This window comes from Sturnira hondurensis, unplaced genomic scaffold, assembly GCF_014824575.4.
Source record: "Sturnira hondurensis isolate 20B ecotype Veracruz unplaced genomic scaffold, ASM1482457v3 Scaffold0020793, whole genome shotgun sequence".
Classification (NCBI taxonomy): domain Eukaryota; kingdom Metazoa; phylum Chordata; class Mammalia; order Chiroptera; family Phyllostomidae; genus Sturnira; species Sturnira hondurensis.
In genome coordinates, this window is record NW_028093424.1 from 269,874 (window position 1) to 282,540 (window position 12,667).

Sequence of the window (12,667 nt, forward strand, 5' to 3'; positions counted from 1 at the left end):
ATAAGGCTCTTGTTGTTAATTTGATTTTTAAACGTTACGCATATATTACTTTGATAAAATGACGTATTTTGTGGTTTACTGCATTGTTTTCAAGGAAAATCTCGACGGGATCTTATGTGAATAATTAGGCATAAGTCCAGTGCTTAGAATATGTAAAAAATCCGTTCATGATAATTTTGGCAGTATCCCCAATTATTTCCATTGCCAAAGGTGGTGGTTTATTTACATTTGAATTTCTACTCCAGAGCACTAGTGCTAAGCAGTTTGACTTGCATTTCTCCCTGTCTGTAGGTACCCTTGCCCTCCCTCCTGCAGTTTGTTTTTTACATAGTTGTCAAGGGTGATCATAAGTAAGTTTATATTACTCTTCTATTTAAAAGCCACCAAATCTCTCCCATTGCAATTAGAATAAAATTCAAACTCTACCTCGTACCCTACAAACAAGGCCATAAATAATGTGAATGATTGGACTCCTGCCTCAGTCTCTTGTCACCTTCTCCTCGTCGCTGTGGCAGGCTCACTGGCCTCCTTTTGCACCCTCGTAGCTCAGTCCTGCCTCAAGGCCTTTGAACTTGCCATCCCTCCTGAGACTAGCTGCTTTTCATTGAGGATTTAATGCCTTAAAAAAGGTCTCACCGTGTACCTACAGTAGCCTCCTCCACCTCTTCTCCATCTAGAGCAGCGGTGCTGGGTGTGACATTCAGACCAGAAGCACGAGTATCACTTGGGAGCATTTTGTTTGGAAACGTAGGGTCTTAGGCCCCACCCCAGACCTGCTGGAGTAAAATTGGTATTTTAGCAAGGCCCCCAAGGATATTTGTATGCACTTTTAAATTTTCAGCAGCTCAGATCTAGAATAACCTCCCCCTTCAGTTTTCCTGTGTATCTTGCTAATGGGCTGCTAGATTTCTGAAGGCAACTTAGTCATTTGTTTACCTGTTTATTTCCCTAAATGAAACAAGCTCTGCAAGGGTACCACCTATCTCACTTGTACCTTCCTAGATCCCAGCACCCGATTACTCAATAAGTATTTGATGGAGATTGTGTTATGTTTCAGTGTGTGTGGGGGGGTTTCTTGAAGTGTCTCTGTTTGACTTACCTCAGTTAGCATAATACCCTCTGGGTCCACCCATGTTGTCATAAATGGCAACATTTCGTTCTTTTTTATTGCTGTGTAATATTCCATTGTAGACTACCTCTTCTTATCCATTCATCTATTTTTTTAAAAGATTTTTATTTATTTATTTTTAGAGAGGGGAAGGGAGGGAGAGCGAGAGAGAAACATCAATGTGTGGTTGCCTCTCGTGTGGCCCCCACCGGGGACCTGGTTCACAGCCCTCGCTCAATCCACTGAGCTATGCCAGTCAGGGTCCACTCATCTATTGATGGACATCTATGTTGCCTCCTTATCTTGGCTGTTTTAAAGAATGCTTCAGTGAAATGTACAGAGGGAAAGGGAAAGGGTTCTGGCCCCCTTGGCATCATGTCTTCGGTGCCGATGATTTCCAGTCTGCCGGTTCTATCCTCAAACACTGGAACTGTATGGATGGATGGATGGATGGATGGATGAATGGATAGATAGATAGATAGATAGATAGATAGATAGATAGATAGATAAATACATAGATAAAAATGCTGCAGTGAACATACAAGTACATGTATCTTTTGTTTTTGAAGATTTTATTTATTTATTTTTAGACAGAGGGGCAGGGAAGGAGAAAGAAGAGGAGAGAAACATCAGTATGTGGTTGCCTCCTGCGCTCCCCACATGGGGGGATCTGGCCTGCAACCCAGGCATGTGCCCTGACTGGGAATCGAACCAGTGACCCTCTGCTTTGCAGACTGGCTTTCAATCCACTGAGCCACACCAGCCAGGGCATATATCTTTTTGAGTTAGTGTTCCATTTTCTTCAGATAAATACCCAGAAGTGGAAGTGCTGGGTGATATAGTAGATTTATTTTTAGTTTTTGGAGCAATCTCCGTATTGTTTTCCATAAAGCTGCACCAGGTTGCAGTCCCACAAGCAACAGTACCACAGAAGGTTCCCTTTTTGCCACATCCTTACCAACCCATGTTGTTTGTTCACATTTTGATGTTATTCTGGTATGGGTGGTATTCCACTGTGGTTTTGATCTACATTTTCTTGGTAATTAATTCTGTTGAGCATCTTTTCACATATTTGTTGGTCATCTGTATGTCTTTGGAGGAAAGTCTTTTCCTGTCCTCTTCCTATTTTTTATTGGATCTTTTGTTTGTTTATAGTTATTTCTTATTGTGTTATATGAGTTCCATGTTTTTTTGGATATCAATCAGATATGGCATTTGCAAATTTATTCTTCCTTTCAGTAGGTTCTTTTTGTTTTCTCGATGCTTCCTTTCATTGAACCAGAAGCTTTTTAGTTTGATAAAGCCCCATTTGCTTATTTTTGCTTTTGTTTCCCTTGCTCAAGGGGACATATCTAAAGAGGAACCTTGCTAAAGGGAACATTTATTACCTATGTTCCAGGAGTTTTATGGATTAAGGTTTCATATTTAAATATTTAGTCCATTTTGAGTTTATTATTGTTTATAGTATAAGAAAGTATTCCAGTTTTATTTGGGGGGCGCGTATTTGTTTAGTTTTCCCAACACCACTTGTTGAAGAGACTGGCATTTCTCCCTTGTATATTCTTGCCCACTTTGTCATAGGTTAATTGACCATATGATTGAGGGTTTGTTTCCAGGCCTTCTATTCTGTTCCATTGATCCATGTGTCTGTCTAGGTCAGTACTATACTGTTTTGACCATTACAGCTTTGTAGTATGCTTTGAAATTATGGAATATGATACCTCCGACTTTATATTTTTTTCTCTAGATTGTTTTTGTTATTGTGGACTTTTGTGATTCCATATAAATTTTTGGATTATTTTGTTCTAGTTCTGAAAAGAATGCCATTGGTATTTGAATAGGGATTGCATTAGTCTATAAATTGCTTTGGGTAGTATGATCATTTTAACAATATTAATCCTTTTAATCCATGTGCATGGTATATCCTCCCATTTATTTGTGCTCTCTTCAATTTTCTTTTTCCAGAGGACAAGTCTTTCACCTATTTTGTTAAATGTATTCCCAGGTATTTTATTCTTTTTTTTTTTTAGATTTTATTTGTTTATCTTTAGAGGAGAAGGGAAGGAAAGAGGGAGAGAAACATCAATGTATGGTTGCCTCTCATGTGTCCCTTGCTGAGAACTGGCTTGCAACCCAGGCATGTGCCCTGACTGGGAATCAAACCTTGATCCTTTGGTTCTCAGGCCCGCACTCAATCCACTGAGCTGTGCCAGCCAGGGCAATTTTATTCTTTTCGATGCAATTTTAAATGGGATTCTTTTCTTATTTCTCCTTCTGATCATTCTTAGTGTGTAGAAACACAGTGGGTTTCTATAGAATAACTTTGTGTTCTGAGACTTTACTGAATTCATTTAGTAATTGTGTTAATTTTTTTATGTATTCTTTGGAGGTTTTTTAATAGAGAATATCATAGTATCTCCATGTAATGACAGTCTTACTTTCATTCCAAATGGCTCCCTTTAATTTCTTTTTCTTTGATTGCTGTGGCTTCCCTTACTATAGTGAATAAAAATGGTTAGTATGGACATCTTGTCTTGTTCATGATCTTAGAGGAAAAGCTTTCAGCTTTTCACCATTGAGTATGATATTGTCATATGTAGTCTTTATCATGTTAAGATCCATTTCTTTTACCGACCTTGTTGAGAGTTTTTATCATAACTAGATGATGGACTTTGTCAAGTGCTTTTCTGTGTCTATGGAGGTCATCTTATGATTTTTATCAATGGTTTTGTTGATGAGATGAGTAACATTATTTTATGGATGTTGAACCACCCTTATAACCTTGGTATCAACCTTCTTGCCCATGGTATGTAGTCCTTTTAAGGCATTGTTGAATTCAGTGTGCTAGTATTTTGTGAGAAGTTTTGCCTCTATGTTTATCGAGAATATTGGTTTGTAACTGCCTTTTTTTGTAGTGTCTTTGATTTTGGTATCAGGTAATGCTGACCTTGTAGAATGAACTGACCTTGTAGAATGAATTTGAAAGCATTTCTTTCTCTTTAATTCTCTGGAATAGTTTGAGAAGGATAGGTATTATTATTTTTTTAATATATTTTATTTATTATGCCATTACAGTTGTCCCATTCATTCTCTCCTTCACTCCCCTCCACCCTGCACACCCCTCACCCACCATTCCCCCCCTTTAGTTTATGACCATGTGTCACAAATTCTTTAGATTCTGTATTTCCCATAGTATTCCTGCCCTCCTCCCTGTCTATTTTCTACCTACTGTCTATGCTACTTATTCTTTGTACCTTCTCCCCACCCCTCTTCCCACTCCCCTGTTGCTAACCCTCCATGTGATCTTCATTTCTATGGTTCCACTCCTGATCTAGCTGTCCTCTTAGTTTGCTTTTTTTTTTACGTGTGGTTGTTAATAACTGTGAGTTTGCTGTCCTTTCACTCACTGTTCATAGTTTTTATCTTCTTTTTCTTAGATAAGTCCCTTTAACATTTCATATAATAAGGGCTTACTGATGATGAACTCCTTGAATTTGGCCTTATCTGAGAAGCACTTTATCTGTCCTTCCATTCTAAATGAAAGCTTTGCTGGATAGAGCAGTCTTGGCTGTAGGTCTTTGGATTTCATGACTTGGAATACTTCTTTCCAGCCCCTTCTTGCCTGTAAGGTCTCCTTTGAGAAATCCGCTGACAGTCTGATGGGTACTCCTTTGTAGGTGACTGTCCCCTTATCTCTTGCTGCTTCTAGGATTCTCTCCTTCATTTTCATCTTGGCTAATGTAATTAGGATGTGCCTTGGTGTGTTCCTTCTTGGGTCCAACTTCTTTGGGACTCTCTGAGCTTTCTGGATTTCCTGGAAGTCTATTTCCTTTGCCAGATTGGGGAAGTTCTCCTTTATTATTTGCTCAAATAAGTTTTCCACTCGTGGCTGTTCCTCTTCCCCTTCTTGTATCCCTATAATTCGGATGTTAGAATGTTTAAAGATGTCCTGGAGGTTCCTAAGCCTCTCCTCATTTTGTTGAATTCTTGTTTCTTCCTCCTTTTCTGTTTGATTGTTCCTTTCTTCCTTCTGGTCCACTTGATTGATTTGAGTCCCTGTTTTCTTTCCATCACTATTGGTTTCCTATGCATTCCCCTTCATTTCAATCAGTTTAGCCTTCATATGTTCCTCTAATTTGTGGCTAAAATCAACCAATTCTGTAAGCATCCTGATCACCAGTATTTTGAATTGTGCATCTGAAAGGTTGGCTATTTCTCGGTCGCTTAGAATTATAGGCTCTGGGGCTTTGAGCTGTTCTTGAACCATAATGTTTTGGTCTGTTCGCACCTGTTATGTATGAGGGGCGGAGCCTTAGGTGTTCACCAGGGTGGGGCAACCCAGTTGCTGGGTTGTGATGCTGTATTGGGGCAGGGTCAGAGAGGGAAAAAAATGGTGCTTTGCTCTCCTCTCTCTCAGATTTCTGTCCCCTCTGCGGCTTCCCATAAGCCAATTGGGCCCCTCTGGTGCTGGTTCCCAGGTGTGTGAGCCCATGTACTCTCCAGGACCTTGTGGGTCTCTCCAATGAACTCTCTGTGAACCTGGGAGCCTCTCTCAGCCCCTCGACCCTGAGAAAATCTTTCCAGTTGGTGCTTTCAGGCTCTAATTCCCATCACTGGGGCCCTAGCCTGAGCCGTCTGTCTCACTGTTTGCTCCTTCCCTTGGTTTATCTGCGCGTGAATGTGTGACTGCAGTCCGCCAGCTGCCCTGCACCCTTACTGGGTCCGCCCGTAGCCACCCCACACCTGGGACCCACCAACCGCCTCCACCTCTGCTCCTGGGTCAGTGGGACCCAACGATCTTTCCAGCCCCACCCTGCTCCACCGCTGACTCCGCCCGTCTTACCAGTCTGGCTGAGTGGTTTGTTGTTGTTGGACTTTCGTACAGTTCAATTTTCACTGATTTGGCTGTGTCTTTGTTACTAAAACTTAGTTGCTTTTTAAACTTAGCTGTGCGAGGAGGCACAGTGTTTCCACCTACGCCTTCATCTTGGCTGAAGTCCCAGTATTATTTTTTTAAAGATTTTATTTATTTATTTTTAGAGAGAGAGGAAGGGAGAAAGAGAGGGAGAGACCATCAATGTGTGGTTGCTACTTGCATGCCCCCAACGGGGACCTAGCCCAAAACACAGGCATGTGCTCTGACTGGGAATTGAACCAGCGACCCTCTGGTTTACAGGCTGGTGCTCAATCCACTGAAACACACTGGCCAGGGCAGTATTAGTTTTTTTAAAATGGTACAGTTCACCTATGAAGCCATCAGGGCTTTGCTTGTTGCAGGTTTTTTAATTAGTACTAAATTCCATTGCTGGTGGTCTGTTCAGATACTCTATTTCTTTCTGGTTTAATCTTGGAAGGTTTTATGTGTCTAGATACTTACCTATTTTTTCTTCGTCACCCTATTTGTTGGCATATAATTGTTTATGGTATTCATTAATGATCTTTTGTATTTCTGTGGTGTTGGTTGTAATCTGTCCTCTTTAATATCTTATTTTTACTTATTTGGGCTCTCTTTTTCTTGATGAGTCTTGCAAGAGGTTTGTCAATTGTTTTATCCTTTCAGGGAATCTGCTCTTGGTTTTATTGATCTTTATCATCATCATTATTATTTTTATTTCTCGTAGTCTCTGTTTCATTTCTTTCTACTCTGATCTTTATTATTACCTTCTATTTATTTGGGGCTTTGTACTTTTTAAAATTTCTTTAGCTATAAAGTTAGATTGTTTATTTGGGAATTTTCTTGCTTCTTATGGTATGGCTATGTGGTTGTGATCTTTCTATGAACTGCTTTTGCTGCATCCCATAAATTTTGTAAAGTTGTGGGGTTTTTTCTCTCTCAAGGTAGTTTTTTATTTCTTGTTTGATTTCTTCTTTCATCCATGGGTTGTTTAGTAGTATGTTATTTAATCTGCACACATGTGTTATTTAATCTGCACACGTGTGTTTTTCTCTAGTTTTTTTTCTGTAGTTGATTTCTAGTTTCATGCCATTGTAGTCAGAAAATTTGCTTGATATAATTTCCATGTTCTTGAGTTTATTTTGGCCTTTTTTGTGACCTAATATGTGATCTGTCCTGAAAGATGTTTCACATGCATTTAAGGAAAATATGTAATCTTTAGTTTGGGATAAAATAGTCTATAAATGTCTGTTTAAGTCAGTAGGGTCTAATGTGGCATTAAAGTCATTATTTCCTTAATAATTTTCTCTCTAGATGATCTATCCATTGAGGTAAGTGGATTATTAAAGTTCCCATGTATTACTGTTAATTTCTGCCTTTATGTTCATATGCTTAAGTGCTCCCATGTTGGGTGTGTACATATTTGTAATTTGTTATATCTTATTCTTGGATCAATCTTTTTGTCTTAGTTAATGCCCTCCTTTGTCTTATTTTACATTCTTTGTCTTAAAACCTATTTTGTCTGATGAATATCGCCACCCTAGCTTTCTTTTCATTTGCATTTGCATGGAATATCTTTTTCCATCCCTTCACTTTCAGTCTGTGTGTCTTTAGATCTAAAGTGAATCTCTTGTAGGTATAGATGGGTCTTGCTTTTTTAACCTTTGTGCCACCATTTCTTTTGATTGGAACATGTAGTCCGTTTACATTTAAAGTAACTATTGATAGGTATGTGCTTATTGTCATTTTGTTAATTGCTTTTTGGTAGTTTTTGTTTTTCTTTTTTTCTTTTGATCTCTTTTCAGTTCATTGGCTTTCTGTAGTGTTCTGATTAGGTTCTATTTTTTGCATATTTTTGGTTTGTGGTTACTTTGAGGTTCATATGTATCCATCTATATCTATAGAAGTCTAAAAATTTTAAGTTGATAGGCATTTAAATTCAAATAAATTCTAAAAGCACTACATTTTTAATCCTCCCTTTCTTTGGTTTTGACATCATGTTTAGTATCTTTTTGTTATGTTCATGTCCTGACTATTGTAGCTATAGTTAATTTTGTTACTTTTGTCTTTTAATCTTTATATTAGCTTTTTAAATGGGTGATTCATTGTGTTTATATTTCCTTCGATTCTGAATGGTAACCTTGTGAAATATTTTAGGTTGTAGGTTCCTCTCTTTCAGCACTTTATTTCCTGCTACTTCCTTCTGACCTATAGAGTTGCTGCTGACAAATCAGCTGATAGCCTTATGGGATTATTATTACCCTTGTATGTGACTTGTTTTTTCACTCTTGCTGCCTTTAAGATTGACTCTTTATCCTTAACTTTTGGCACTTTAATTATAGTGTATGTTGGTGTGGTCCTCTCTAACTTCATCTTGTTGGAATTTTCTGTGCTTCCTGGATTTCTGTTTCCTTCCTCAGATTTTGAAAGTTTTTCAGCCATTATTTCTTCAAATATACTTTCTGTCACTTTCTCTGTCTCTTCTTCTTCTGGAATTTCTGTAATGCAAATGTTAGAGTGCTTGATATATGTTATCACAGAGGTCCCTTATACTCCTCATTTTTAAATTTTGTTTTTGCATTTTGCTGTTGTGATTTGGTGATTTTTATAATACTAGTCTGTCTTTCAGGTCACTAATCCATTCTTCTGTATTAAAAATATTGCTGTTGATTCCTTCTGATGTATTACTCATTTTTGTTACTGTGTTCTTCCTCTCCTATTGTTTTTTTCTTAACATTTTCTAATGTGTTGAAGTGTTGTCTGAGTTCATCTATTCCACTCTCAAGTTTGTTGAACATCCTTATGATTGTTTCAATTCTATATCAGGCAAATTACTTCCATTTCATTATTTTTTTTAATGTTTTTTCCTTGTTTATTTGGGGCATATTCTCTGTCTCCCCATTTTGTTTGACTCTCTGTATTTATTCCTGTTAATTAGCTGAAAATAAATATCTCTCCAGCCCTGACTAGCATGGCTCAGTTCGGTGGGTGGTGTTCCCTGTAAATCAAAAGGTCGCGGGTTCAATTCCCAGTCAGGGTACATGCCTGGGTTGTGGGATCAGTCACTGTCAGGGTATATATATGAGGTAGTTAGTGGATGTTTCTCTCCCTCTCTTCCCCACCCTCTAAAAATAAATAAAATCTTGAAAACATCTCTCTCCCAATCTTGAAAAAGTAGCCTCTGTGTAGACTGTGTACCAGATGGTTTTGGCAGGCAGGTTGTAGCAGGTGGGTATGTGTGGTGCCTTGTGTACTGCCTGTCCAGGAGTGGGTTTAGGGTGCTGCCTTCTGGTGTGGGCACCTATCCTGTTGTTTTGTTTGCGGCCCATCTGGGTCTGGGTGTGGCTGCTCTGAGCAAGTACGTCACAAAGCCCTACTAGCTTCGCACTTTCTCTGGATGGAGCAGCTCTGTGTGTGTGTGCACCAATGCACTTTGCTAGTTTTGCACCTTTTTTGGTCAGGGCAATCCCACATTATGCAGCAGTGCACCACTCACTCTGCACAGAGCAGCCCTGTGTGTCGCTTTGCTAGGTCCACGCTTACCCACAGTGGGGCAGCATCTGAAGCAGTGACCCACTGTCTCTGCAGTTTTTTGGGACAGGCAGCCCTACCGGGGGCACCACAGCATTTTGCTAGCTCCACATTCTCTCGAACACCCTGCCGTAGATGCTAGACCAATCTCTTGGTGGAGGAAGGGTCCTTGTACACACCCTGTGTTGCCCTTTTGTTCCTGCTGGAGCTAGCTCTGGGAGAGTTGCTTGGGTAACACTACAGCAGGCCCGAAGGTTAGCCAGACAACCTGGATAGAGCTCCGCCTGCTCTCCAAGTGCAGAGGAAGCATAAGCAATAGTGCCCATCGATTCCTCTGGTCCTGGAGAGTTTCCTCAAGCTTCTGGAGAGCTTTTGGGGTTCCCCAACCTTCTCTATGTGGCCTCTGTTGTTTCTTGTGCGGAAGCTATTCAGTTGGCTTTTAGTTGTCTCTCAGGAGTAATTGCTGTAAATATAGTTGTACATTGGATGTGTTCTTGGGAGGGGGCAAGCTCAGCATCCTCCTACACCACCATCTTGGACTTGCCTCTCTGTCTGCTTAACTTTGAATGAACAAATGAGACAACTTACATCAGTGGCTTTCAACTGGGGGTGATTCTGCCCCCAGAGGACATTTGGCAATGGTTGAAGACAGTTTGGTTGCCACAGCTGGCAGGGTACTAGTAGTATATAGTGAGCAGGAACTGAGGATACTGCGATGCACTGAACTGCCCCCCTATGCAAATAATTAGCCCAAATGTCTGTGGTGCCACTGCTAAGAGACTCTAGCTGAAGTTGAGAGAACCCTTCCTCTGCAAGTGCTCATGCCATCGGAAAGAGAGTACTTTACCCTGCCTTCTGGGAAAGAGACTATATAGACATTAGCAATTTAGGGATTTGGATGGGTATATTGGCATAACATTCTCAGATAATTTTACATTTTTCAAAATAGGAAAATTCAAATATAGGGTTACTGGTTTTCCTTATTTTACAGATGGGGTCGAGGATTTGGTCTTTTGGGTTCCATTTTTGGAAAGGATGGTGTATTAAACCAGTCAAACAGTGTCTTTGGACTTATATTTTATATACTACAGTTATTACTTGGTAAGTATTATACAGCAATACAAAAATAAGGTTTTTTTTTTGTTATATTCCATTTAGTACTTTGTCTTTGCTCTGAAGTGTGTCTTTAAATAAAAATGTGTGAGTGATAGAAGCACTAGTTTGTTACTATAAACTAGTTTTTGCATTGTGAAACTGGGTTCACTACAATTCTGATGCTCATGCTGAACTTGGTATCTGTTGGTGTTTAATCAGGGATAGTGGCATCCCATAATGTCTATATAAACCCGTCCCATTCAGGGAAATTATTAGTCCAGTCTTCTCTAGAAACCTTTTTCCTTACTATTTTATACACTCTTTAGCTATTTTAAAATACATGCCTTGGGAAAACATTAATGGTTAATGATATTCATAATTCTATCACCTTTACATATGCATTATTAGCATTGTCTTCTGACTTTTTTCACTTATTTTTACACAAAATCTTATGTTGTCTATCTTCTTAAGTGTTTTGTTATTGTTGACGTCAGGTCTCAAACATGTTTATGTCTAAATGACACAGTGATCAACTTTGTTTAAAAGTCCCTTGACATATAGAGCTTTTCCTCTTTGAATTATTTCCGCAGAGTAAATTTCCAAACATGGCGTGAACAAGTCAAAACACAGGTTTTTGAGTGGAGGTTAACAGGTGCCAGTGAACTGCTTTCCCCTCGGTTGTCGGGTTTCTCCAAAGCGTCATCCACCTTCCTTTTAAAAAACTGATTTCTGTGAAATACCTCATTTAATGTTATATATTAGTAGCTATTCTTATTTTACTATATTTTCATTTTCTTTTATTGCCAATTTAGTTATTGGGATTCTGATTATAGTCCATTTTCATATTTGTTACAAATATTTAACCTATTCTTTATCCTTTTTTATGTTACTTTTGTGAATTTTGATTGTACTAAAGTTTTCATACTTTTAAGGTTAAATTCATTCCTTTTGCCCTTGCATATTGTTATTATTTCATCCTGTTATCCGCCAGCTCTTCTGTGCTCTCCCGTCTAACTGAAATGGGTTTGTTGTGAGGCAAATTGTGAATCTAAATTTTTCTCAGTAGTCCTATCAAGTTTGTTCCATCCTGTACTTACATGTCCTGTAGAAATACAAAAATGTGCACAAGGATATTCATAGCAGTACAGTTTAAAATAGCAAAAAATTGAAAGTAGCTCAACAAAACCTATTGGTTGAACAAATTAGGTTATGTCCATACTAGAAAACAGTATAGCTGTTAAAGAAAAAGTTGGTCTCGTGTGTGTCCTGAAAAGAGCAAAGCATAGTTTAGAGAAAAAAGCAAATTGTGGTATAGTTGGTATAGGATAACTGTATGCTTATACATATGCATGTGAATGCACAAGAAAAGGTCTAGTGTTTGGGGACCAGGGTTGAGACTTTCACTTTTTATTCCATTTATTTGTATTTGTTTTGTTTGGATTTCTAAAGATGAGTATAAAGTATATACCCAAATTAAAGTAGCCTAAGAAATGCTTTGGACTACGTTAATTTTTGGAGATAGAGGTGATATAAATTTACATTTATATTAATATCATTATGTATAGATATTTTAAATCATATGTATTATATGTATTTTTTCTGTTCACATTTTATGCATTTTTAATGTCAGTATCTTTACCATAAGGCACATTTGAACTCATCTACAATTTCCTGAACACATCATCTTCACTTTCTTCTAAGCTGTTTGAGATACAACAGCATTTTTAATTTAATTTTTTCCATAGGTAATACATTCACATGGTTTTAAAGTTTTTTTTTAAATGTACAGAATGCTACACCGTGAGATGTCTGTCCCACCCTCGTTCCCCTCTGCCCCCTTCCCACTGCCGATCATCCCTGGCTGGTAGCTTCTTGTTGTTGTCATTACAGAGTTTCTTTAGGCATATACAAGAAAAAACAAATATGTAATCTTAGTTTTCTGCCTCTTTTTAAAAAGGCAAATGCTATACATGCTGTTTTACATACTTTGTTTTGCTTGACTGACATATCGTAGTGGTCTTTCCATAGCAGTGCCTTGT

General features: G+C 38.5%; 1 protein-coding gene and 1 non-coding gene across 2 annotated transcripts in view; both read left to right on the forward strand.

The window, feature by feature from the left end:
* VKORC1L1 (vitamin K epoxide reductase complex subunit 1L1) overlaps positions 1-12,667 on the forward strand; it is a 78,106-nt gene that overhangs the window by 60,095 nt on the left and 5,344 nt on the right. The window contains exon 2 of the mRNA XM_037030678.1: positions 10,525-10,634. Within this exon, the coding sequence (XP_036886573.1) occupies positions 10,525-10,634 (110 nt within the window). The remainder of the gene's footprint in view (positions 1-10,524; positions 10,635-12,667) is intronic.
* LOC118976267 (small nucleolar RNA SNORA57) lies at positions 1,402-1,543 on the forward strand. Its single transcript, XR_005064228.1, has one exon. It is a non-coding gene; the product is annotated as a small nucleolar RNA SNORA57 (small nucleolar RNA).